General features: G+C 49.8%; 1 protein-coding gene and 1 non-coding gene across 12 annotated transcripts in view; both read left to right on the top strand.

Moving 5' to 3' along the window:
• The window catches only part of CARS1 (cysteinyl-tRNA synthetase 1), a 56,363-nt gene that overhangs the window by 7,917 nt on the left and 21,258 nt on the right, over positions 1-27,188 (top strand). For 3 of the 11 annotated variants that reach the window (XM_054437458.2, XM_054437460.2, XM_063670699.1), the window contains exons 2-10: positions 1,550-1,798; positions 7,296-7,387; positions 8,576-8,664; positions 9,628-9,724; positions 10,267-10,365; positions 11,361-11,510; positions 20,083-20,223; positions 20,437-20,525; positions 22,728-22,849. In XM_054437458.2, coding sequence (XP_054293433.2) covers positions 1,550-1,798; positions 7,296-7,387; positions 8,576-8,664; positions 9,628-9,724; positions 10,267-10,365; positions 11,361-11,510; positions 20,083-20,223; positions 20,437-20,525; positions 22,728-22,849 — 1,128 coding nt within the window. Of the gene's footprint in view, positions 1-1,549; positions 1,799-7,196; positions 7,388-8,528; positions 8,665-9,627; positions 9,725-10,266; positions 10,366-11,360; positions 11,511-20,082; positions 20,224-20,436; positions 20,526-22,727; positions 22,850-27,188 lie in introns of those variants that run through there. The other 8 variants (XM_054437463.2, XM_054437466.2, XM_063670701.1 and 5 more) reach the window with 4 other exon arrangements.
• Positions 1,014-1,176, top strand: LOC129009200 (U1 spliceosomal RNA). The gene has a single exon (XR_008492722.1). It is a non-coding gene; the product is annotated as a U1 spliceosomal RNA (small nuclear RNA).

Genomic DNA, 27,188 nt, shown 5'->3' with positions numbered 1-27,188 from the left:
AAGGTTTGGATGCACCTGTGCTCATGGGCTCAGAGACCAGACTCCCTCCTCTGGCCAGAAGCGTGGCACCATCTGCCTGCTCTGCCCCCACTTTAGGGACGTGGGCTTTGGACACAGCACCTGGTCCCCAGCTCCCATGTCGGAGGTAATTGCAGGCAGATATTCCTTAGAATGGTGAGACAGATTTTATTCCCTAATTCCTGACAGTAGGGGAAGGAGCTGCGTTCCCTGCCAGTTCAGCAGAGGTGACCTTTTGGATTTCAAGGGAGTATGATTAGCTGGGCCTGGTGGCATGTGCCTGTATTCCCAGCTACTCAGGAGGCTTAGGCTGGAGGGTCACTTGAGCCCAGCATTTTGAGGCTGTGATGAGCCTTGATTGCACCACTGCACTCCAGCCTGGGCAGTAGAGTCAGACACTGTCTCTAAAAAATAAAAATAAATAAAAATTAAAAAAGGGAGAATGAAGGAGGAGAAGGAGGGTGAGCAGGGGCTCAAGTGAAAAACGCCATGGGGCTGGTCAGTGTGCATGTGTCAAGGCAGCCTTGTCTATAGCTGGCAGTGGTGAAAGTTAGGGTTCTGCTCCTCCTCCCAATGGTGACATGCGGAACAGTGGCTCTCGGGTCCTTGAGTGACACACCTGAGTGGTGGAGGTGCACGCTTACTACTTTGAAGGCTCTAAGGAGGGAGGCTGGGGCCTGGGGCCAGGGGCCAGGTGAGGCTGGCTGGAGCAGCCACATTCTCCTGGCAGCCCTGTGCTTTCTTGGGCTGGTCCTTTGAGGGGGCCCAGTCCTCCTGAGGCTGTGGCCTTGACCTGAAGAAGCCACGCTAGAGTCCAGCTGTCTCTTGGTGCAGGGGTGTAAATGGCACATGTTGTCAATGTGGGGTTTTCCCTACCCCTCATCCCTCAGCACCCAGAGGGAGAGGGTGCTGCTGCGGTAAAGAGGCTTGAAGTTGGTTTGGTTTGGGGGATTTTTGTTGTGAGTTTTTAAAAATTGAGATTAAATTCACGTAACATACTTAGCTGACAGGAGGGATACCATGATCGTGTAGGTAGCTTTCCCAAGGCGAGGCTTATCCGTTACACTCCAGATGTGCTGACCCCTGTGATTTCCCCAAATGTCAGAAACTGAACTGCGTAATTTGTGGTGGTGTGGAACTGTGTTCATGCTTTCCGTGGTAGAAAAAATAAATTAAAAATGTAAAAACTAAGTAATTTATATGACATAAAATGAAAAGTGCACAATTCTGTGGTATTTGGTGCACAGTGTTGTCATGCAGCCTTCAGTTCTGTCTAGTTCCAAAGCATTTTCATCACCCAAGAGGAAACCCATCCACACCTGTTAGGCAGTCACTCCCCCGACCCCAGTCGACGCGCTGCCCCTGTGCCTTTGCCTGTTCTGGATGTTTGGCGTCCAGGGAAGGGCTTGAACACCTTTTTCCTTGGTTCCGTGCCATCCCCTAGTCCCTGTCTTTCTGGCGGCCTCTGGGCTGCCTGCCTGCCTGCCTGCCTGCCTGCCTGCCTGACACCATGTGCCCTCTGTCTTTGCAGCTCCTGACTACAGGTCCATTCTGAGCATTAGTGACGAGGCAGCCAGGGCACAAGCCCTGAACGAGCACCTCAGCACGCGTAGCTATGTCCAGGGGTACTCACTGTCCCAGGCAGACGTGGACGCGTTCAGGCAGCTCTCGGCCCCGCCGGCTGACCCCCAGCTCTTCCACGTGGTTCGGTGGTTCAGGCACATAGAAGCGCTCCTGGGTAGCCCCTGTGGCAAAGGCCAGCCCTGCAGGCTCCAAGCAAGTGAGTAACAGAGTGGGTTCCCTGGCCATTAGAACCTCTCTCCCAAGGTCAAAGGCTTTCTCCATCACCCTGGTGCTTACCTGGCGCCTGCGGATACCCCAGAGGGAGGCTCGCCTAAGTGTGTCTCGAGCAAGTGGCCTGGATGGGCAGATCCAGCGCTTGCTGGATGGAGGTTGGGATAAAATCACGCCCCATGGAGTCGGTTATTCAGGAGCAATATGTTCACATCACTGGTGTGGCAGGATTGCCTGAGGTGGTGGGGTGCAGAGCCGCTGCGGCTCTGGGGTTCCACGTAGCATGCCCAGGCCACGGGCCCTAGCCTTGTGATCTTTAGCTAAGGCTGTGCCTGGCTCTGGTTGACTCAGTTCTTTCTCTTTATTTTTTCCATAAGATTGTAGCGTGTCTATCCTCCAGCTTTAGAATCGTTGAATCCTAAAGTATTAATTGGCATTGAACTTCTTTTTTTTTTAAATTTTGAGACAGAGTCTCGCTCTATCGCCCAGGATGGAGTGCAGTGGTGCGATCTCTGCTCACTGCAAGCTCCACCTCCTGGGTTCACACCATTCTCCTGCCTCAGCCTCCCGACTAGCTGGGACTACAGGCGCCCGCCACCACGCCTGGCTAATTTTTTGTATTTTCAGTAGAGATGGGGTTTCACTGCATTAACCAGGATGGTCTCGATCTCCTGACCTCGTGATCCGCCCACCTCGGCCTCCCAAAGTGCTGGGATTACAGGCATGAACCACTGCGCCCAACCGGCATTGAACTTTTTAAAAATCAGAAATAAGTCATTTTTTCTCTTTGAGATGATGTCTGTCCCATAGCTCCAGCCTGTTGGTGCTAGTTGTGTCTGTGGAACGTGCCTGTGGTTATTTGCAGGAGATACTCCTGGGGTGCCTGCATGGCTTTGTCACTCTGTGGCAGATCTGAGGGGGCTCCATGCCATCATCACTGAAGTATGCCTTTGGGTGGCTCAGCTCCTGTGGCTGTGGGCACTCCTCCACCTTCATGTGGGGGCAGGTTTAGTGCTGTTTTCTAGTGGTCCTAGCTGTAGCTGGCAGCCTTCTGGGGGCTTCTCCAGACTCTGTTGGGGCCTGGGATTTGGAACATGCCACCCCGCCTCTGCCATGGGTCAGGCCTCTGCTAGACCACTGTTTCAACCAAGGTGGAGGTGGGGACGTCACATCTCCTAGGGGTCGTGTTTTCTGGATAACTCTGCAGCAGACACTCCTTCCCCAGCGTAGGGTGGAGGCCGTTGCTGTGCAGGTCATGTCCTTCCCCATGTAGCCATTCCTGCCTGAGCCTCCAGCGCGGTCACCCAAGTGACACCTGTGCTATGAGGTGCCTTCTCTCCAAGGGCCCGGGTGTCAGGTTGTTCCCCCTGTCATGTGCCATTCCAAGACACAGCCAGAGGGGGGCAGGATTAGGGAGGGTGGAGCGGGCCTGGTACGTCCAGCTCAGCAGTGGCCTGTCCAGTCTTCCCTCATAGGGACATGTTGAAAGAGCAGCACAGACACAAGCCTCCATCCACACTGTGAGATGAAGGAAGGGTTTTACTCCTGCAAACACCTTTTAACCTCCAGAGAGGAAGCAGAGCCACGTTGCTGTGTAACAGACTGGACCGTGGATAGCACTAATGGAGTTGTTGTGCCCTCCCCAGGTTCCAAATCCTCTCATCACCCAGGCTGTGCGAGAGGCTGCCAGGGTCTGCTTGTGCCAGGAATCATGGGCATTATGTCAGGCGACCCTCACTCAAGCTTGGTGTACACTGAGCAGGGCTGAAGGGGGAGGTGGGAGCTGGAGTCTGGGACTGCTAGAGCATCCAGTGACCTCGAGTCAGTCCGAGGCGCCATGGAGTCCAGTGTAGTGTCCTCGCCCATGTCCCTGGGATGACAGTAGCTGTGGATCTCCCTCCATGTAGCTATGAGAATCAGAGCCGCTTCCCCCACTGAGTGGGAACACCCTCTATTTCCATTGCTCGTGCTCCCCAAGCACGCACCTTCCTTCCTGGCACAGTGGGCCGTGTACCCCTCCTCCTGCTTGCCCTTCCACCTCTGTTGGCCATCCCAGCAGTATCAGATGTGCCTGTGTCCGGCCCTCAGTGTGCCCGCCTGTTACCAGCCCCTCCCATGTGCTTTCTGTGTCCTGTCTCCAAGATCCTCTCAGACATGGAAAGACTCTGTTTGGCCGGGCGCAGTGGCTCACTCCTGTAATCCCAGCACTTTGGGAGGCCAAGGCGGGTGGATCACGAGGTCAGGAGATTGAGACCATGCTCCCTAACTCGGTGACACCCTGTCTCTACTAAAAATACAAAAAAGTAGCCGGGCGTGATGGCGGGCGCCTGTAGTCCCAGCTACTCGGGAGGCTGAGGCAGGAGAATGGCGTGAACCCGGGAGGCGGAGCTTGCAGTGAGCCGAGATCGTGCCACTGTACTCCAGCCTGGGTGACAGAGTGAGACTCTGTCTCGGGGGGAAAAAAAAGTGGAAAGGCTCTGCTTAACCCCCAGGTTCCTACTCCTGTGAAGCCAGACCCCTTCCTGGGGGATCTGTTCCCTGGATCGCCAGCCTCCAGCACGGAGGTCCACTGGATATCAGGACGTTGAACTTGTTGAGCACTTCTCACCTGCAGTGGAGGCTCAGCCCTTCCAGCCTGCCGGCCTCTCCCTACCCCCTGGGAAGGCGTGTCAGCCATACCCTTCACTGAGGAGGGTGTGGGTCTGTCAGACCCCGAGGCCATGGTTTTAGGAACATGAAGGTTTGGTGTTGCTCTCACCTCTCGGATGGAGGACCCTTAACTTCCTGATGAAGGATTTCTCTCCATGAACCCCTTGCTTGGGTCCTGTCTGCATCTGGTGTGATGTAGGCAGACTGCTTGCCACTTCCTGGCTTCTCTCTCCATCGTTCTGTCTTCAGCCTCTCACATCCCTGTTTCAAAGCCATGTCTCTCATGAGCGGTTCACAGTTGTTCTGTTGTTGGATCACTCAGGTAAGGGTGGGACTGTGGAATCAATGAATGTGTGTTCATTTTTTCCAAAGAAACAAAAGCACAGGCCAGGCGCGGTGGCTCACGCCTGTAATCCCAGCACTTTAGGAGGCCAAGGCAGGCAGAACACAAGGTCAGGAGTTTGAGACCAGCCTGGCCAATATGGTGAAACCCCATCTCTACTAAAAATACAAAAATTGGTGGGGTGTGGTGGCGGGCGCCTGTAGTCCTAGCTACTCGGGAGGCTGAGGCAGGAGAATCGCTTGAACTCGGGAGGCAGAGGTTGCAGTGAGCTGAGACTGCGCCACTGCGCTTCAGCGAGATTTTGTCTAAAAAAATAAAATAGGGCAAGGGTCCTTATGTGATATCTCTCAGTTCTTCCCTTTTGCAAATCTGAATTTGTATATCTGGGCCTGGTAACCCGTTTTCCTGGGGAGCCCATCGCCAGCTGTGTGGAGATAGCAGCCTTAGGGGAGCTGGAATGCTGGCTGTGGCCAGGCTTCTTGGACGAGCTTTCAGTCCTGTGAACCCTGGGCCGTTTCCTCATAGCAGGATGAGTATGATGGTCCCGCGGCCTCATGGCTGTGTTTCTGGGCAGCATCTCCAGCTGTCTGAGATGGCAGCAGTGTCCTATTGAAGGAGCTCCAGGGTCTTTGTGAGGGAGGAGAGTGATGGGATCCTAGAGTGGCCGTTTGAATGCCTCCAGGCATTGAGTGAGATTCTCCTTCAAGGGCTTGTGAGGCATTTAAAGTACACTGAGGCCAAGCTGCACTTGGCCTCAATAAGCACATGATGTTTGCTTAAGATTGGAGATTGCCTACGCCTTCCAGAATCTGACCACCTGTGACTGCTGGAACTTACCTAGAGTGGGGGCTCCTGCTGAGCACTGGACCTCTGTCCCTCTCCTGCCCCATCTCCCACCTGCCCACACTACCCCCACTGCCCAGACACGGTGCAGCCGCCCTCCTTCCTCCCCTTGGCCTGTTAGTCATCAGCGTCTGCCGTCCTGGCTTGTGTGGCCTGAGCAAGAGCCGGGAGGCCAGGAGATGGCTGGTGCCCAGGACCAACTTCCCCGTGATCAGTGTGTGGCGATTTGCTGGCCATGCTGCCAGACCCTCTGGCACAGAAACCAGGGACGGGAGGAGGCAGGATGCGAGCACCCTGGTGAGCTGCCAGGTGGCCTGCTGGGGTGGGCACAGGTCAGTACTAGGAGTATCCATCTCATAGGCCTTCCTGGTGCCACTCAGCAGAGACATGTGGAGCCCTTCCCAGGGCCAGGCACCAGCTGGGGTCAGAGGTGCCCAGCAGAGCATAACGCAGAACCTGGACCTGTGGGCGACGACTGTGGAGAAAAGTGGGGATCTGCTGAGGGGGCAGGGCGGGCAGGAGCCGGCTGAGGGCAACGGGAAAGTCACCAGGTACCGTCCTCCACACCTAGCTTTGCAGGATTGACGTTTCAGAGGGTGAATAATCACCCTGTGGCTGCCCCTGGCCCCAGGGACAGAGCTCTGCCCCTTCAGGGATCTCAGATGCAGGTTGTGTGAGGACAGCCTTGTGCCAGGTTGGAAGCCAGGCCTGGAAGCAGTATGGTCAGAGCAGCCCAGGCAGCCCGAAGGTGAGCGGAGGGGAACAACTAGGGAAGTCTGGCCAGGAGGAGGTGACCGGACTGAGGGGCTGGCTGGTGGGGGTCTCCGCCTGGAGGCTGAGAGGAGCTCAGGTTATTTATGAAGGCAATATAGACCTATGTGGAGCTTGAAGCCCAGTGTCTGGATCACAGTCTGCTGGGCTGTGGGCCCAGAGCTGGGAGCCAGCCACTCACTTCTGCAGTGTCCGAAGTGATGAGGAGGGGCTGGGCTGGAGCCAGTCTTGCCTGCTGGCCGTGGCCACAGGGGGTCCTTTCTGCTCTGACTCCTGGCTTCTGTTGCCAGGGCTTGGAGGCTTGGAGGTGGCCTCTGTCCCAACAAGAGTCCTCAAAATCCTCAGTTTGTCCAGGTGAGGGATCCTGGGTGGGGGAGGTTCCCAGGGCTGCAGCAGCACAGACCATACCTTGTCAGTGTTAAGCCCTGACTGACCCAGGAGTGCCAGGTGGTGTTGTGCTCACTGCCAGCAAGGAGCCAGTATTTGAAGAGCAGTGGAATGTGCTGGGCGTGCTGTGTAGGCATTCCTCAGCCCTTCTGGGGTTCTAAGGGCGTTATTGGGGTATGCTGCCATACAGAATATGAGAAAGCAAAAGAAAGACGCGGTTGTCGGGAGGCAGAGCTTGCAGTGAGCCGAGATCACACCACTGCACTCCAGCCTGGGCGACAGAGCGAGACTCCGTCTAAAAAAAAAAAAAAAAAAAGACGCGGTTGTCTTTGAGCTGCGTAATGTTGACCGAGGTTCGTGTGGTTTCACATTGTTTCCATTCCATGGAAAGCTATAGTCCCGTTGTCAAAACCAAGTCTCCAGATGAAGAGGCGACTTGCACTTCCTGGTGCTGCCCCTGGACCCTGATCCTGCTCTCTCTGCCTCCCAGGCAAAGGCCGGCGCGTGCAGCCCCAGTGGTCCCCTCCTGCTGGGACCCAGCCATGCAGACTCCACCTTTACAACAGCCTCACCAGGAACAAGGTAAAGAGAACACAGATGCCGTGGCACACGCACACGATGGGGAGGCAGAAGGCAGGACTGCCCATGTGCCTTGTCACACAACAGACTTCCCTGTTCCTTGTGTTGGGCTCTGGAGTTCCATAAATCCAGGTTTAAGTTCCTTCAGTCACTTCCGTGTTATAGTCTGTGGCCCAGAGGCAGAGCTGTCCTCTGAAACCCACACACGTGAAGTATCACGCCTCATGTGGAAGCCTGCCCATGACTTCTGGGCATGGATCACCCTGGCTTGTCTCTCGGACTCTGCCCAACCATGAATACTTGAGGTCATCCACAGCCAGGCCTTTCAGGAGGACATGTGGTTACAGCAGGTGGCACTGTATAAGCCAAGCAGGATGGACAAAACGGCAAACTGGCTGGATGTTGTTGGGAGCACAGCAGGTTTTGAGAAGAAGGCAGGATTGATTCCTAACAGAATGGAGTTTTCATGGTTTGCTTGGCTCAGGGCATGGCCAGTGACTCCAGTGATTTCAGACCAGGCTCCGGCCAGGGCTGCTTGGATTTCCATCAGGGAGCACGTTTAGCAGACACAGAGTCAGGTGTGAGGGAGTTCCTGGCCTTCCTTGGGAAACTGGTTGAGGATGATGCCCCCAGAGAGGTCTGAGGTTGGTGGGATGTTGGGGAGTGGTGCCAGAACAGCGGTGAGCAGCACCACGATGCAGGGGTCCTGGCCTCCAAGCCGGGCTCATCCAACAGGGACTGACCCTGGCCAAGTGTTGTCTTCCTCAGTTTCTTCATCTGTAAAAAGAAAATGACATAACCTACGTCCTAGAGTGCACTGCGTGTTGAATATTTAGCTCAGGGCCTGGCACATGGTAGCTACTCAGTAAATATAAGCTGTGTTATTGTTAAATAAGCAGCATTTCAACAATAAATAAAATCATTGATTCCCTTTATCGCCTCCCTCCATAGATGAGTAGAACCCCAGGGAGGAAGAGGCTCCACCCACCCAGGGCTCAGTTGGTGGGAGGTGCCATACATCTCACTGGGCTCCCACTGAGACTGTGACTTTTCACAATAAAACAAAATGGTCTCTGTTGAATTGTTCACACAAGACACAAACCACACTGTGATGTTTGTTGCTGTTTTTGATAATCCTGTGCAGTGTTTCTTGCATTTCTTGTGATCGTCATTCCTTCATTCCTAACAAAGGAAGTGTTCATACCTCAAGATGGGAAAAAGGTGACGTGGTATTGCTGTGGGCCAACCGTCTATGACGCATCTCACATGGGGCACGCCAGGTAGGTCCACCGCGGGGTGTCCCTGCAGCTTCAGCCGTTGCACGCACAAGTCAGAGCCATTGGGATCCACAGCAGCGATCTTAGGTCCACAAAGATCTTAGATCTGCTACAGAGACCTGAGATTTGAGGAATCAAGCCTGAATTTCTTCTCTTATTTTTAAGATGAAAATTTTAATTCCATAAGTAATCCATATTCACTGCAGAAAGATTACAGATCACCAAAAAGAAAATGTCCATAGCCCCACTGCTAACATGCTGGACTCGACCTGGGCACTTTTTCTCACATACCTTAAAGTTTTCTCTCATCCCTCAAGCTCTCGTGGGGTCCCCAGATGCTGAGTTCCCGTGACACTCAGACCTGACAGGCCTGACGCTGAGTTGGCTATGACCCCCCCGACCACTGGATGGTCATGGCTGTAGCTCCTGACGAGTAGCTGGCTGTTGGGGTAAATGCCACAGAGTCCTTTTATTTGTTCATGTTTTAGTTGCAGTGCCAAGGTCATGTATAGTCAACCCTTGAACAACCTGGAGGGTAGAGGGTGTGACCCTCTGCACAGTTGAAAATCCACACATAACTTTTGATTCCCCAAAAACTTCACTACTAAAATAGCCTCCTGTTGACCAATAGCATGCCAGTCAATGAACACATATTTTGTATATACATTACATACTGTATTCCTAATGACAAACGAAGCCAGAGAAAAGAAAATATTATGAAGAAAATCATCAGGGAGAGGAAATATATTTACTATTCATTAGGTGGAAGTGGATCATTATAAAGGTCATCATCCTTGCCATCTTCACGTTGAGTAGACTGAGGAGGAGAAAGGGAGGGGGGTCTTGCTGTTTCAGGGATGGCAGAGAAAATCATATATAAATCGACTCATGCAGTTCAAACACATGTTGGAGGTTAAGCTACACATATCGTCTGGTTTGGAAATGTTTGTTTTTTCATTGCTTTAGGTCCTACATCTCTTTTGATATCTTGAGAAGAGTGTTGAAGGATTACTTCAAATTTGATGTCTTTTATTGCATGAACATTACGGATATTGATGACAAGGTAAAGGGAATTTGTAAGATTAAATTTTAAATGCAATTGGATGGTGTAAAAGAAGATAGAACTTTCGCATAAGTAAATAATGTAGGCTTGAGCTAGCTTGTGTTTTGACCTGATAAACATCATTTTAATCCCCTCAATGAGTTAATATTACCACTTATGCTACTGATAAGATCATTTCTATGATGTTCAGACACGGTTAGAAGCCTGCATGTTGCTCAGGGGTCGGTAGCCCTGGGTGTTTTGCAGAAGGAAGGCCTCCCATAGCACGCACTTCGACATGTGGCTTGCAGGGGAAGCTGGGGCCCCCAGGGCTCATTTCGTTAAGTGTCAGAAAGATCACGTTAGGCTTTGGGCACTACTTGGCAGGTGGGAGATGGAGGGTGGTGTTTCTATTTGATGATGATGTGCACGTCCGGGGCCCACAGTTGTCTCCCACCGCCCTCACCCTCACTTAGAGTTGGCCAAGGGAGAGAGTGGCCTGCTGCAGAGGGATGCAGGTGGGCTCCAAGCATCACTCCCCAATGTCTGCCTTCCCTCCCCAGATCATCAAGAGGGCCCGGCAGAACCACCTGTTCGAGCAGTATCGGGAGAAGAGGCCTGAAGCAGCACAGCTCTTGGAGGATGTTCAGACCGCCCTGAAGGTGGGCCTCTTGCTGTCTGCTCTAGAAACCCAGCCCTTTGCTTTCTGTTCTCGGTCCTTTGTAGGCTACTGTCCCTAGGGTAGTGTCAGTCTCACAGGCTTTCACAAAGTATATGTTACTCAAGCCAGTTCCATCAGGGGCACTGAAGTCTCCATAAGTAAGGTCCCCTGGCCTGTGACAAAGTCACCAGGAAAGACGTACTGGAGTGGAGTGGAGAGTAGGTGACATTCCTGCCACTTACAGGAAAACAACTGAATTCATCATGGTGCCACTAATTACACTTATAAAAATGCTTACCAATATTGCTATCTAATTTTCAATGCCAAGGTTACAACTAAATCAGAAACTTCTGCCCAAGATACAGAAGCTATACTAAGCTTTTTAATTTGGTAATACTGTAAATTTTCAGCATCTTTTGAAGAAATTAGTTCTCTCTAGTATTCTCATTCTGAATAACCATTATTATATGGTTATTTTTATTGCAATAGTAAGAATAGGTCATTTTACTCTTTACTAATTATCCTTAGTAATTACAGTAATCATTATGGATATGTTTATGTCATTTTATCTCTGGAATTAAGAACAGGAATAAAATTAGAGCTGAGCAATCTTTTAGGTCAGTGAGGCCTGAGTACCTTCCTGATGGATGTCTCTGTAGCACACCTCAGAACTCACTGGGTGGCCTACTTTTCCTCATCCCCAGAACAGCCCTAGAAATACTGTTCTCACACCCAATTTGCATTGAAGAAACTGAGGCACAGAGAGGTTAGGTGCCCTGTCCAGGGTCACACATGAGAGGGCAGAACCAGGAGCTCCAGAGCCGGGAGCTTCAGTCTCTCTTAGTTACTTACTGCCCGGCCACTTGGGGTGCAAACTTCTCTATCTCTGTGGGGTCTTGGGAAAAACTGGTCTGTTTTCTACCTGGAATCACCTTTATGAACTTGGGGTTTTGCTGAGCAGTATCTAATAGGTTTGACATCTCTTTATGGTTGTAGCCATTTTCAGTAAAATTAAATGAGACCACGGATCCGGATAAAAAGCAGATGCTCGAACGGATTCAGCACGCAGTGCAGCTTGCCACAGAACCACTTGAGAAAGCTGTGCAGTGCAGACTCACGGGAGAGGAAGTCAACAGCTGTGTGGAGGTGAGGCTTCACACGTCTCCCAGCCAGCCCTTTCGGGTCAAATGTCGGGCCATGCATAGACTGATCTGTATGCACGGATTGATTCCACAGATTGTCTTAGTGGAAGACACTCTGTGTCTCCTGTAGCTCCACTGTGGCAGGTGGCCCTGTTCTGTGGTGGCTGAGTCAGTGCCCCTCCCCTCCCACACCCTTTTGCCCCATTTCCTGGGTGCAGAGCCTGTGCCACTGGAAGGAGACTCGGGATCCACACCCTCCCACCACTTCCATCAGATAGGCAGGAGGTGCACTTGGAACGTGGGGAGGCAGCCTTCTGTGGAAGTGTTCCAAGATTCTCCAGCAGACTCTCCCCACACCAGCTGGAGAAGGAAGAGCAGGGATTAACATTGAATTGAGCATTGAGTCCTGTGGGTACCTACTGAGCTTGGGGCCTTCACGTTGACCAGCTTTCCTGCCCCTGCCAAGATCTCCTTCAGACACAGGGCAGAGAACTGGGTGCAGAGGGGACCCTGCCCTCTTCCTAAGGCCTTTCCCTGTGGCTGGCGCCCTGGACACAGTCAGGAAGGCCTTCTCCTTTGTGCCAGCGCCGCCTGCTGGTCACCCTTTAAGAACGTGATGGAAAAGAGAAGAGACGGCTGCAGCTGTGCGTAGAAAAAGAGGCCCCACTTAGGCCGCAGTCCTGCCTTCCCTCACCACTGCCCTGGCCCCACCTCAGTGACGGGGCAGGGAGTCTGTGTCTGCCCTTCGCCAGCATGTTTCTTTCTAGTTTGGTCTCTTCTGTGTCCTGACTCAGCAGATCGCTTCGTTGTGCCTGTTTCCAAACTTCATGGAAACGTGCCACGTGTGTGTAGTCGTCAGTGTGCTTTCACTCAAGCTGTGCTTCTGGGACGGACCCACATGTGGTCGCTCTGTCACTCCCTCAGTGCCTGCCTGGGGGCCGAGCTGTTTGTCTGTTCTCCTGGGATGGGCAGTTAGGTTTCCTTCTTACCAACAATGCTGCTATAATTTTTTTCCCAGTTGTTCCACTAATATTCTTTTTTTTTTTTTTAATTTTGTAAAACACACATCATAAGAAATTTGCCATCTTAGCCATTTTTAAAAACTTTTTTTTTTGTAGAGACAGTGTCTTTTTGTGTCTGGTTTATTTTGCTCAGCATAGTGTCCCCATGGTTGACCCGTGCTGCAGCGCATGTCTGACTCTGCTTCCTTCCTATGGCTGAATGATACTCTGTTGTATATAGATGGGCCACATTTTGCTCATCCTTTCACCTGCCCGTGGACACCTGGGTTGTTTCCACCTTTCGGCGATGCGAGTAATGCTGCTGTAAACCTGGGTGTACAAATCTCTGTTTGGGTTCCTGCTTTCACTTCTTTTGGGGGTATACCCAGAAGTGGAATTGCTGGGTCATATGATGATTCTATTTTTGATATTCTGCGTAACCACCGTATTGTTTCTGCAGTGGCTGCACTATCACACATTCCAACCCATAGTGCACTGGGGTTCTGCTTTCTCCACATCCTTGCCAGAGCTTGTTCTTCTTCATTTTTTCATCCCAGTAGGTGTGAGGTGGTATGCTGTGGTTTTGGTTTGCATTTCCCTAATGGCTAGTGACGTGGAGTGTCTTTTCCTGCACTGTGAGTTGTTTCGTGTTGTCTCTAGGTGGAAATTTGCAAGTTTATTTAGGCCATATACCTGCAAGTGGAGTCGCTGGGTTGTGTAGGATACATGTGAGTCACTGTCGGGGGTTCCCAACACTGCCCGCACATTCTGGGGTCCTCTAGAAGGACTCATGAGACTCGGCATCGAGTTGTCATCTCGTCTAAGGTTTCTAACAGTGACACAGCGAGGAGCAGAAGCTCAGGCGGAGTCTTCAATCATCCACGGGCAGGCTGCTGAAGCTTCCTCCCTCCCTCCCATGAGGGGACACAGCACCCTGTCCCCCACCAGGAAAAAATGCAGCCACATGTGTGAAATGTCCCTCCCTAGCTAAGCCCATCACATAGGCACCCTCTGCCTGGCACGTGCCACAATTCCCGACTCCCCAGGAGGAAAGCTGGTGTTCCACCTGCATAAGCCACAGTGTTTGTTCAACAGCCCACGGGGGCTGCTGCCACAGAGCTGGGTTTCCCAGCCTCTTATCACAGGGGACATTTCAGCTCCTGGATGCCAGCTAATGGCCAGCTCTGTAGGCAGGCCTTTCTCAGGTGGCAGACACAGACCTGCTAGGCTCACTCTTATCTTCATAGTAGCCATATCAGAAATGTCTATACGGCCAGGCACAGTGGCTCACACCTGTAATACCAGCACTTTGGGAAGCCAGGGCAAGAGGATCACTTGAGCCCAGGAGCTCCAGACCAGCGTAAGCAACATAGTGAGACTCTGTTTCTACAAAACATTTAAAAATTAGCCACATGCTAATTAAAAATTAGCATGCCTGTGGTTCCAGCTACTGGGGAGGCTGATGTGAGACAATCACCTGAGCCCAGGAGTTTGAGGCTGCAGTGAGCCGTGAACACACCACTGCACTCCAGCCTGGGCAGCAGAGTGAGACCCAGACTCTTAAAAAAAAAGAAAGAAAGAAATGTCTATGCAGATTTCATCTTCTTCTATCACATTTCGGGTGTGCTGTGTATTTGCACATATACCCACATTTGTATTATTGGATTCTTCCCTTTCATCAATCAATGAATGTGAAGTACTGATTGCTGTCGTTTAAATGTCCCTTTTTCCAACCTCTCCTGAGACTGAGCATCTTGTCACTTGCTTGCTTCCAGCTGTGATTCTTTGCCCCCATCTCTCCCCCTTTCCCATGAGGTTATTGGTCCTTTTCTTACTGTTTTGTATCATTCTTATGTCTTCTGATACTAATTGCTATGATTTGAATGTTTATCCCCTCCAAAACTCATGTTGAAACTTAATCCCTAGTGTAACAGTATTACGAGGTAAGGCCTTTTAGAGGTGATCGGGTCATGAGAGCTCTGCCCTCGTAAATGGGTTAATGGATTAATGGGTTATCACAGAAGTAGGGTAGTTATCATGAGAGTGGGGCTGCTACAGAAGCCAGTTTGGCCCTCATGAGCCCCCTCGCCATGCGATGCTCTGCGCCACCTTGGGACTCTGCGGAAAGCCCCCACCAGCAAGAAGGCCCAGAACAGATGTGGCCCCTTGACCTTGAACTTCCCAGCCTACAGAATTGGAAGAAATAAATTTTCTTTAAAAATTACCCATCCCCAGGCCGGGCGTGGTGGCTCACGCCTGTAATCCCGGCACTTTGGGAGGCTGAGGTGGGCAGATCACGAGGTCAGGAGATCAAGACCATCCTGGCCAACATGGTGAAACCCCGTCTCTACTAAAAAAAAAAAAAAAAAAAATTAGCTGGGAGTGGTGGCATGTGCCTGTAATCCCAGCTACTTGGGAGGCTGAGGTGGGAGAATCCCTTGAACCAGGGAGTCAGAGGTTGCAGTGAGCCGAGATCATGCCGTTGCACTGCAGCCTGGCGATGAAGCAAGACTCCGTCTCAAAAAGAAAAAAAAAATTTTTACCCATTCCCGGCCAGGCGCAGTGGGTCACACCTGTAATCCTAGCACTTTGGGAGGCTGAGGCGGGCGGATCACCTGAGGTCAGGGGTTTGAGACCAACCTGGCCAACATGGCAAAACCCCGTCGCTACTAAAAATACAAAAATTAGCCAAGTGGGGTGGGTGTCTGTAATCCCAGCTACTCTGGAGGCTGAGGCAGGAGAATAGCTTGAAACCAGGAGGCGGAGGTTGCAGTGAGCCGAGATCACACCACTGCATTCCAGCCTGGGCAACAGAGTGAGACTGTCTCAAAAACAAAAAACAAAAAAAAACAAAAACAGAAAACAAAAAAAAAACAGAACCAACCAAAAAAAAACAGAAAACAGACTAAGACACGAATTCATCTCTGTTACATGTTGGGTCTCCATGTGTTTGTGTCTCTTAATTCTGTTCTGTTGGTCAAATTGTCCAGCCCAGACCAGGTGCAGTGGCTCGTGCCTGTAATCATAGCACCTTGGGAGGCCAAGGCAAGAGGATCCCTTGAGCCCAGGAGTTTGAGATCAGCCAGGACAACATAGTGAGACTCTACCTCTACAAAAATTTTAAGAATTTAAAATTTAAAAAATTTATAAAAATTGCCCAGTCCTCGTATCATGCTGTCTCTCACAGGTATCTGATGGATAAGAGGCCCCATCTTGGTTTTATCGTTAGGTGTGTTTTGAAGCCTCAGCTTGTCAAGTTCCATGTAAGACACTGTTGGGATTTTACCTGTTGTATCTAAGAACCGTCTCAGATCCAGTTTGGCTGTGTTGATCCTCTCTAGTCTTTTTGTTTTATCAGTTCTTATCCATTCTTTATTCCTTCTTTTCTTCTTTTTTCTTTGGATTTATTCTGTTTTTCTTTGTCTCACTTAGCAGTTTAGCTCATTTTCTGATTTAAGAATTTAAGGCTATACATTTTCCTCTGACTGTTTTTGCTGCAAAATTTGACATCATTTACTTGTGAACAATTTCTAATATCCATTTTGGATTTTTTAGCCCAGTAATTATCTAGAAGTAATTATCTAAAAGTTAATTATCTAGAATTACCTAGAAGTTTTAAATTTCCAAATGGATGGTATTTTTTCATATTAACTTATTGTTATTCGCTTATAACTTAATTACCCAATGGTAGGAGAGTATGGTCTGTCCCAAGCTGGATCTGTGAACAGAGACTTGTGTTGTGGCCCCTGTATGTACTGGTTTCTGAATGTTCTCTTGTGCTTGAGAAGATTCTGTCTAATCACCTAGTGCACAGTTCCACATGCCATCCACCTAGCTACACCTGTTGGCCGTGTGGTTAATATTTTGTGTGTCTTTGCTAATTCTTCCTGCTGGCTTAGCCTATTCATACAGTTTCTTAAAAAAACAAAAACAAGAACCAAAACAAAACTCCCCCTCTGATGGTGAATTTGTCTGTTTCTCCTTTTTTCACTTTTTAGAAAAAAAAAAAAAAAAGTTCTTTAGAGTAGATTCTGGTTCACATCAGAATTGAGAGGCTGTATATATATCCCCTATCCACCTCACCGTCACCTCCCCCAGTATCTGCACCCACCAGAGGGTACGTTTGTTACAGTCAGTGAACCTGCACTGAACGTCATTACCCTGAGTCCGTGGTTTACTTTAGGGTTCGCTCTCAGGATTGTACATCCTATGGGTTTGGACAAATACTATCTCGTATCCACCATTGCAGTATCACACAGAATAGTTTCACTGCCCTGAACATCCTCTTTGCTCCAGCTTTTATCCCTCCCTCCCCACCCCAACTCCTGACAGCAGCTAGTCTTTTTACTGTCTCCATAGTTTTGCCTTTCCCAGAATGTCACATACTTGGAATCCTACAGTGTTGTAGCCATTTTAGATCGGAAAAAATGTTTAAACAGAATACTTCACCTCTGATCACCAAAATGTATAGGGATTTCTCCCTCACCAAGCCCACCTCTGCCCCAACAACCAGTCAGTTCTCTAGCAGGCATCAGCTGGGTGTCCTAACATTTAACTCATTTCCAACACAATCTGCCAGGAGGCAGCGTCAGATCTGACAGGTTGAAGGCTCAGTCCCATAAGACTGTCCCCAGTTCAGATGCCAACTGAAAGTAGCATCTGAAACTATACTAACTAACAGAAGTATAGTTATCTATACTTCTGACCCACCAGTTATTGACCGGGCGCGGTGGCTCACGCCTGAAATCCCAGCATTTTGGGAGGCCGAGATGGGCAGATCATGAGGTCAGGAGATTGAGACCATCCCGGCCAACACGGTGAAACCCCGTCTCTACTGAAAATGCAAACATTAGCTGGGCGTGGTGTCACGTGCCTGTAATCCCTTCTACTTGGGAGGCTGAGGCAGGAGAATTGCTTGAACTCGGGAGTCGGAGGTTACAGTGAGCTGAGATTGCATCACTGCACTCCAGCCTGGCGACAGAGCTAGACTCCATCTCAAAAAAAAGAAAGAAAGAAAAAAAAGAACAGAGTGCACTGGTATATTTTGGAACGCTTCCTTTCCTTTCTTGCTATTGGAAACACAAGGGAATTTTTCTCCAGTATTCGCTGTGAGAGCCTGGTCAGGTTCCTAGAGGTAAAACTCACAAAAGTGTGGGGTCCCCTATGACTGGGTCCCTGGGGTTTTCAGCTGTCTGACTTGCCTACACTAAGCCTACAGCAATCTCTCAGTTACAGTCCTGGTTTTCCTCCCCCAACACTGGTTCCCACAGAGTTTTCAGCTTATGAGTCTCTGCTCTGGTAAGTTGTGATTCTCTGTCTTCTGTTGGTCTCTCCAATTTGGGGGGCAGTGGTTTGCCCTGTGACCTTACTTCTCTTATGGATCTAAGAAGAGTTGGTTTTTCAGTTTATTCAGCTTTTTACCTGTTGTTAGGTAGAGTGGCAACTTCCAAGCTCCTGACTTACGTGAAACTGGAAACCAGAAGTCTCTTATCATTTTGTATTTATGCATTTTGATTGTTAATCTGTATGCTTGACCAGCAACACTGAGTATTCCAGTCCTATCATCAGGCAAGTTTTAGAAACGTTATCTTAGAAGTATTGGTGGGAAGCAGCTTTTGTCTATCTTGAAGTGTATATATTTCCCTGTTTGTTCAAGGTGGTTGTCGTCTTCTGGCTTCCATTGTTGGCTGTTGTTGAAAACATCGGCTGCCCTTCAAATCACTTTTCTTTTATCGGTAAATATGTCTTTTCTATCAGGCGCATTATAAAAATATTCTCTCTTTTCAGTTTTCTGCTATTTCACTAAGACATTGTAAGAGATTTGTTTTTACTTATCCTACTGGATATTTTGTGTGCTTCCCAGGGCTGGATTGTTGCATGGGTTTTGAGAAATTCTCAGATGTGTCTTCAAGTATCACCTTTACTCGATTCCCTCTCTCCTCTCCTCTGGGATGCCAATTAGATGTGAGTCTCATCATTTCATCTCATCCTTCTCCGTGTCTCCTAACCTGTCTTTCATAAAATTTTCCTTCTTGTCTCTATTCCATTTTAGATGACTTCTTCAGTTCTTTCATCCTGTTCACAAATTCTCCTTCAGACAGGAAGTGAAACAGTCACTCATTGTCCTTCAGACAGGGAGTGAAACAGTCACTGTTTCGCCTGTTAATAGATTTCATCTCTGCAGGTTCTGTTTGCTTCTATTTTCAGATCTAGCTGGGTCGTTTTGCTGGCCTCTCCCTGCTTGCTATTGCGTATCATCTGTGAGTCCGTCCTTTTGTCTTTAAGCCTGTCATATTTACTGCATTTTATTATATATCTGATAACTCTTCCATCTGAAGTGTCCATCTGTTTGTAGTTTCTGCTGACTCCCATTCACAGTTGTTCATGTTCTTGGATGTTTGGTGACCTCGATTAGGATGTCAGTTCTTCTGGGTCATGACCTTGGCGATCCTGAGGGCCAGGATGCACATGTTTCCCTGTACTTGGGGCAGGCCCAGTGTTTGCTTTTCGGGCAGCAGACTTGGCAGCCTTTGCTCCCCAGAGCGCACACCCTGCTTTTGGTGCTTGTCAGCCCACTGGATGCCCCGCCGCAGTGGGGAGGGTGTGCTCATTCCTGCAGAAGTGCCTTGCCACTTGCAGGCCTGCAATACATTAACACATCTGTTTGATTCAGGAGCTGTAGACAGGGACTGCATCAAGAACCTGGCCCACGTGGGCCCTGTGCCCCTTCTCTGTCTGTGTTGTGACTCCTCTGTCCGCCCTGTGTCCTCGCTGTCTGCCAGGCCATTTTCCTACACTTTTTCTCTCCAGCCTTGGTTCTTTGCCTCTCATTCCCGTAGTGGGCCACAGACCATCTGCTTGGTGCCACGCCCTGTCCTAGGTCCAGGTCAGTGCATTGAGAACTCTGGGTCCCTTCCAAGGTAGGTGGAGGGTAGACATTTCTCTCTTCTGACATGAGTGCAGTTGGGGCATGTCTCATGCCTAGAGTGTGTGTAGTCAGGACCTGGGTCACACAGGTGCCATGTTTTGCTGGGATTGGTGGTTTTTCGTCCCATTCCATGGTGTGTCAAGTGGGGATGGCATCTTCAGTCAATGGCATCAGGGAGATGGGGCTTTTGAGACCTCTGGGACCAGTGCCCTGCCTGTCTCTCCTAACCTCTGGCTGTCTCCGTCATGAATCTTTTCCTGAGTGCACCAAGGGGTTGTACTGTAGGTTCCACACAGTGTGCTCCTGCCCAGCCTCTGCCCATAACCCTGCCCTGCATGGCCCAGGTAGGCTGCACATGCTCACCAGCCCCACCTTGGCCCTCCCACCTCTTTTTGCCTCTGCGCCCACGGTCTCCTCGGCTTTGCTCCTCTGAGTTCATGTGAGACCTGCCCATTTGTAGAGTCTTGTATTTGTCTCAGCCGAGCCAGTTGTGTAAGCATCACAGTCTCCCTAGGAGACGGTGGCTCTTCACAGATCAAGGCCAGCACCTTCGAATTCAGGGCACTGATGGGCTCACACCAACTGCACGAGATGTGCTCATGTGAAGTATGTGGCCCACTCCTGAGTTTTTGTTTCTTTCTCTTCAGGTGTTGCTGGAAGAAGCCAAGGATTTGCTCTCTGACTGGCTGGATTCTACACTTGGCTGTGATGTGACTGACAATTCCATCTTCTCCAAGCTGCCCAAGTTCTGGGAGGGGGAGTTCCACAGAGACATGGAGGCTCTGAACGTAAGTATCACAGTTGTCTTGCACTGGCTCTCTTGCGCTAAGGGCCCTGATTTCTAAATTCCTGTTTTGGCAAGGCCAGCTCAATTAAGTGGCCAAGTCAACACTGAACTTGAGGGGCATAATGGGCTTTTCGTTTTATGAATTGGTAACGTTTTTATGGAACGTGTGGTTTTCAGAAGGGAAAATCCCAGGACTTTCTCATGTCTTGCACAGGTTCTCCCTCCAGATGTCTTAACCCGGGTTAGTGAGTATGTGCCAGAAATCGTGAACTTTGTCCAGAAGATTGTGGACAACGGTTACGGGTAAGCACAAGGGCCCTCCCTAGGGAGGGAAGGGCTGCAGAACATCGCACAGGGAGGAACTCCCCAGCTCTGAGTCTGAGTTTGGGAAGCAGAGGAGCAGGTGTTCTGGGGCTGCGTAGCTAGAAGTCCCCAGCAGACTTCCTCCTACAACTCTGGGCCCCACCCAGGGGCTGAGGAGCGTGGGTCTCCACTGTCCTGGCGGCCATGGTGAGAACCTAACCCAGAATCTTCTGGGAAGCTCGGCAGCCAAGACTATCGGTCATGGGGCCCCAGAGCTGCGTAATGGTGAGTGTGAATACTGTTGGGCCTTCACAGACATCAGTGCCATTGCATGGACATTTCGAGAGTGCTAGTCCTGGTGTCATATCCCGAGGGAGGGTGCATTTCATCAGCATCTATCGCTTGGCTATGAATAGTGACTTTTTGTTGGCGAATCCATCACACACTTCTCTGGCCTGTATTGTCTCAATCTCCAAAGTAAGCATTTTCAGAAATGGCCAACAAATGGGAATGCAGACAGGAACCCGGTTATCTGTCTGAAGTGTGTAGGGACCAGCCCCACAGGGTCGGTGGGTTTTTCTCCCTGTGTGCGGAGATGAGAGATTGTAGAAATAAAGACACAAGACGAAGAGATCAAAGAAAAGACAGCTGGGCCTGGGGGACCACTACCACCAAGACGCGGAGACCAGTAGTGGCCCCGAATGCCAGGCTGTACTGATATTTACTGGATACAAGACAAAGGGGCAGGGTAAGGAGTGTGAACCACCTCCAATGATAGGTAAGGTCACGTGGGTCACGTGTCCACTGGACGGGGGCTCTTCCCTGCCTGGCAGCCGAGGCAGAGAGAGAGAGAGGAGGCAGAGAGAGAGAGACAGCTTACGCCATTATTTCTGCTTATTAGAGACTTTTAATACTTTCACTAATTTGCTACTGCTAGCTAAAAGGCAGAGCCAGGTGTACAGGATGGAACATGAAGGCGGATTAGGAGCGTGACCACTGAAGCACAGCATCACAGGGAGACGGTTAGGCCTCCGGATAACTGTGGGCGAGCCTGACTCATGTCAGGCCCTCCACAAGACGGAGGAGTATAGTCTTCTCTAAACTCCCCCGGGGCAAGGGAGACTCCCTTTCCCGGTCTGCTAAGTAGCGGGTGTTTTTCCTTGACACTTCTACGCTACCGGTAGACCACGGTCCGCTTGGCAATGGGCGTCTTCCCAGACGCTGGCATTAATACTAGACCAAGGAGCCCTCTGGCGGCCCTGTCTGGGCATAACAGAAGGCTCGCACTCTTCTGGTCACTCCTCACTACGTCCCCTCAGCTCCTATCTCTGTATGGCCTGGTTTTTCCTAGATTATGATTATAGAGCGAGGATTATTATAATATTGGAATAAAGAGTAATTGCTACAAACTAATGATTAATGATATTCATATATAGTCATATCTAAGATCTATATCTGGTATAACTATTCTTATTTTATATTTTATTATACTGGAACAGCTCGTGTCCTCGGTCTCTTGCCTCAGCGCCTGGGTGGCTTGCCGCCCACCGTAGTGCTCAGCACTGTACCGTGCCCCTGCTCCCAGAGACACACTGTGTCCAGCCTCGGGTTGCTTCCCTCCCACAGGAACCACACAGGCTGGATGAAAGAGAAACAAGAGGTTGTGACAGTGGCAGGAACAGGGCAGACTCTTAAGCAGTAACGCTGCTTCTCTCCCCACTTAACACAAACTACTGTGGGGCAGCATAAGAGCCTGTGCCAAGCTGAGAGGCATGGGCAAGCCGAAGCTCAGAGAGGACAGGTCATTCCAGACTGGAGTAACCTGGAGTGCTTCGTGGAGCCCAAGAGCCTCAGCTGGGCTAAGCTGATGGGTAGACTGTGGACATTCAGGGAAAGGCGAGGCCACACAAGAATGAGGATGGCAGCAGCCCTGAGCAAGGCAGGATGGGAGCTGTATGGGTCACGGGACGCCAGGCAGAGGGACGAGCTGCCCGGGGCAGGCAGGCTGCCTCCGCAGCGGGATGGGCCCTGGTGTCCCACTCGGTCCAAACAGCTGATACGGTTTCAGTGGCCACCATGGAGAGTAGACAGGCCACAGATTTCGCAGTCTTATAGCCCTGCTTTATTTTGTCACTGTCATCCTGCCGAAACACTTGCAGGTCTGTTAGATTCACCCCACCCAATTCCTTTTTTGTTTTCCAGCTATGTCTCCAACGGGTCTGTCTACTTTGATACAGCGAAGTTTGCTTCTAGCGAGAAGCACTCCTATGGGAAGCTGGTGCCTGAGGCCGTTGGAGATCAGAATGCCCTTCAAGAAGGGGAAGGTGAGGAGGGCACGCCTGAGAGCACGTGGGCTCTCCCTCCTGGCCCAGCCTGGGCTGTGTTGACTCTGCAGACTCTTGGGAACAGTGCTTTTTCACCTGAAGGAATGTTAGGAGTTTTCTATACTCACCATTATGCAGCTCTAAGACCGTGAAATGTGTTTTTTTAATTGATATATAATAATTATGCAATTTATGGGGTACATGTGATGTTTTAATACATGCACACAGTGTGTAATGATCAGGGTAATTAGGATGCTCATCACCTTAGACATTTATCTTTTCTTTGCATTGGGAATGTTCCAGATCTTCTGGCTATTTTGAAATATACAACAAATTTTTTGGTAACTATAGTTGCCCTACTGTGCTATGGAACACAAGAACTTATTCTTTCTGTCTGTGTGTTTGTGCCTAGAAACCAACCTCTCTTCACTCCCTCCCCCTGACCTGACCCTTCTCAGCCTCTGGTGACCACTGTTCTATGCTGTACCTCCTTGAGGTCCACCGTTTTTTAGCTCCCACATAAGAGAGAGGGTGTGTGATATTTGTCTTTCTCTGCCTGGCTTATTTCACTTAACAGAATGTCTTCCAGTTCCATCCATGTTGCTGTAAAAGACAAGATATCATTTTTTTATGGTGCGTTATTTTTTAAGAAACAAAAGACAGTAAACATAGTGCTGTCTTGAGAAACATAGTGGTCCCTGGGGCCTGGATTCACAGGGCTGGTGTTTGCTGGCTGAGCATGTGAGGTTTAGGGGGATTGTGGGGTGCTGGGATGTGTGCCGAGTGACGCATATTTGACAACAGCCTCTGCGCCCATCTGGATCCAAATGCTTCCAACACAGATATCAGACTTTTTCTAGACCAGGCAGAATTATATTGGGAACCCTTTCATTGGCGTTTTCTTCATGTTTATCCCTTAAGTGAAATCTGGGGACACATCCACAAGAGGCAACTTTGGAAGCCTCCCTGCAGAGTGGGGATTCCTGCAATGTGCCAGGGCACGTTCTGCACCCCCATCCCGCCTGCCCTAGTGTTTCTGGAAGACAATTTGGCCATAAAAATGTTCATACTTTTATCTAATTTTAGGCTCTATTCTAAAGAAATATCAGAACCTAAAATAAAGGTGCGGTGGCTCACGCCTATAATCCCAGCACTTTGGGAGGCCGAGGTGGGTGGATCACCTGAGGTTGGGAGTTCGAGACCAGCCTGGCCAACATGGCGAAACCCCATCTCTACTAAAAATACACACATTAGCCAGGTGTGGTGGTGCATGCCTGTAATCCCAGCTACTCAGGAGGCTGAGGCATGAAAATCACTTGAACCCAGGAGGCAGAGGTTATAGTGAGCCAAGATTGTGCCACTGCACTCCAGCCTGGGTGACAGAATGAGACTCTGTCTCAAAAAATAATAATAATAAAATAAAACCAGACAGCACAGACTGAAAAAAGATAGAGATAGCCAGGTTGACACATAAATATCAGACCCATGGCATTTCAGGCTCCAGGTTTGTGGGAGTAGAGGGGCGGGTTTGTGATGATAAAGCGCCTCAGCTCTGAGAGGATGCAGCCTGGGCCTCTGGACCAGAAGCCTCCACAACCCTAGAACCAGAGTGGACATGCCCACATTTCTTGCACTTCCCAGGAGTTGACAGATCAAGTAGGCCAAGAATTAATACGGATATGAAAGGTTTGAAATACAGTTAACAGGCTTGGTTTGAGAGCTGGGAACTTTGCACTCAGGAATTAAAGAACATCCTTTCCTTCCAAGAACACAGAAACATATGCCAGGCCACAGAAAGATTTCCACAAATCTCAAAGAACCATTTTCAAGGAGACCTCATTCTGTCAAGGAGACCTCATTCTGTCACCACGGAGCAATTGTGTTAGATAACAACACTTGGCCGGACATGGCGACCCACACCTGTAATCCTAGCACTTTGGGAGGCTGAGGCAGGAGGATCGCTTGAGCCCAGGAGTTCCAGACCAACCTGGGCAACATAGGGAGACCCCCTTTCTACAAAAAATTTAAAAATGAGCTGGGTGTGGTGGCACGTGCCTATAGTCCCAGCTACTTAAGAGGCTGAGGCAGGAGGATCACTTCAGCCCAAGAGGTCAAGGCTGCAGTGAGCCCTGATTGTGCCATTGCACTCCAGCCTGGGCAACAGAGCAAGACTCTGTCTCAAAAACATTAAAAAAACAATTTTTTTTTTAAATAAAAAAGACACCAACACTGACAGGACGGACATCTAAAGTGTACAAACTTGTTTGGGGGGTTGAAATCATGCTCCTGGATAACTCCTAGGAAAGAAAATCACAGTGGGAAATAAGGGGTGTTTAAGCAGAACGGCAGCAAAGGTGCCACACACCAAATCTGGGAATGCCCGTAAAGCACCAATTAGAGGAAATTGATGTTTTTAAATGTGGTTATTAAAAAACACAGATGGAAAATAAGTGAGCTGCCGGGTGCAGTGGCTCACACCTGTAATCCCAGCACTTTGGGAGGCCGAGGCGGGCGGATCACGAGGTCAGGAGTTCGAGACCAGCCTGGCCAATGTGGTGAAACCCCATCTCTACTGAAAATACAAAAATTAGCCGGGTGTGGTGGCGCATGCCTGTAGTCCCAGCTACTCGGGAGGCTGAGGCAGAAGAATCACTTGAACCCCAGAGGCGGAGGTTGCAGTGAGCTGAGATTGTGCCACTGCACTCCAACCTGGGTGACAGAGCAAGAGTCCATCTCAAACAAAAAAAAAAGGAAATAAGTGAGCTAAGCAGTCAGTCAAAAAGCTGGGAAAGGAACAAGAAGTGGAAAGAAATAGGAGGAAATAAAGTAAAATCAGAGATTAAAGAAACAGAAACAATTGTAAAAGCCAAAAGCTGATTCTTCTCAAAAAATAATATAGAAAAACCGTTAGCAAGTTTGATTAATAAAAGTAGAAGATTGAAAAACATATGAGGGCTGAATTATGGCTCATGTGTATAATTCAGCACTTTGGGAGGCCGAGGCAGGAGGATCGCTTGAGGCCAGGAATTCGAGACCATCGTAGGCAATGCAGTGAGACCCCATCTCTACAAAAATTTTAAAAATTAGCTGAGCGTGGTAGCATGCACCTGTAGTCCCAGTTACTCAGAAGGCCGAGGTAAGAGGGTTGCTTGAGCCAGGGAGGCAGAGGCTGTAGTGAGCTGTGATTACACTGTTGCACTCCAGCCTGGCTGACAGCAAGATCCTGTGTGTGTGTATGTATGTATGTATGTTTGAATAACAAGACAAAAATGGAATGTAACTATGGATATAGTAGAGCATTTCTTAAAGTCCTTAGAGGAAGCCATGAACAACTCGCACTGCATTTGACACTTAGATGCCGGGAGGGAACTGGCAGCACATAGGAAAGGTGGGACTGGTAAGTGGAGCAGTTCCCTCAGGTCACGTGGTGAAGGAATGTTCTGGAGGCAGCTAGAGCACACTGACACGCCACTTTATGATGAATTTTGCTATCTGGCCCCATCTAGGCTCTTTTTCTTAAATACCATTTATTCTTGGGCCCATTTTCCTCCAGAAAGACTTCAGCATTGGTTTAAGTTCCAGGAAACGGGAGTAGAATCTAACGGCCAATATGCAGGACCGAAGAGGGACAGGGATTTCCACCCCTCCACAGTCAGTGATCAGACCCGGGCACATGACCACCCCCGCAACCTCCCCCCACCATAGGGAGTCATAAGGAGTGTAGCCTTAGCTCCGTGCAGTCATGTGCTCCTCGCCATGGGGACTCTAATGGTAGAGGAAAAGGGGAGAGGTGATGCTGGGGCCCGAGTGGTCCTAGATGATGACAGCTCCCACTCCGCCAAGTAAGATGACCCACCAGAGGCAGATGGGCCATGCAGACCACTTGGGAAGGCACGTGGCAGGAAGGCCTACGCAGGGAGGAAGCTCCCCCAGTGGGAGAGAACAGGACCCTGTTGTGCTGGTACCAACATGCTTGTAGGGTCAAAGCTAGAAACACTCACTCTGCCTCTGGGGAGAGAGACAGGAAATGAAACCAAGAAGGAAAACTTGAAAGAGATTGTGTTGTAACCATAATAGGTCTGTTGCCCAATGCACAGTGAGTCAGTATACCGGGATACCAGGAGTTGCCGCAGAAAAAGTATAGTAATTGTATGGTGGACAAATGGAGATGGGAGGAACCTCAGATCGGCCTCCCTGAGAGATTTGGAGAGGGGTTTTTAATTGATCTGGACAGGTGATGGGGATTGCCGGTTGCTGGGGAAGTGAGGGATGAAGTCATGGGACAGGGAGGTAAACCACATTTCTGCAACGAGTCAGTTCCTTGGTGCAGGTCTTCAGA

Source organism: Pongo pygmaeus, chromosome 9 (genome assembly GCF_028885625.2).
Source record: "Pongo pygmaeus isolate AG05252 chromosome 9, NHGRI_mPonPyg2-v2.0_pri, whole genome shotgun sequence".
NCBI lineage: Eukaryota > Metazoa > Chordata > Mammalia > Primates > Hominidae > Pongo > Pongo pygmaeus.
Note: the sequence above shows the minus strand (reverse complement) of the source record. Positions and strands in the feature narration are given on the sequence as shown.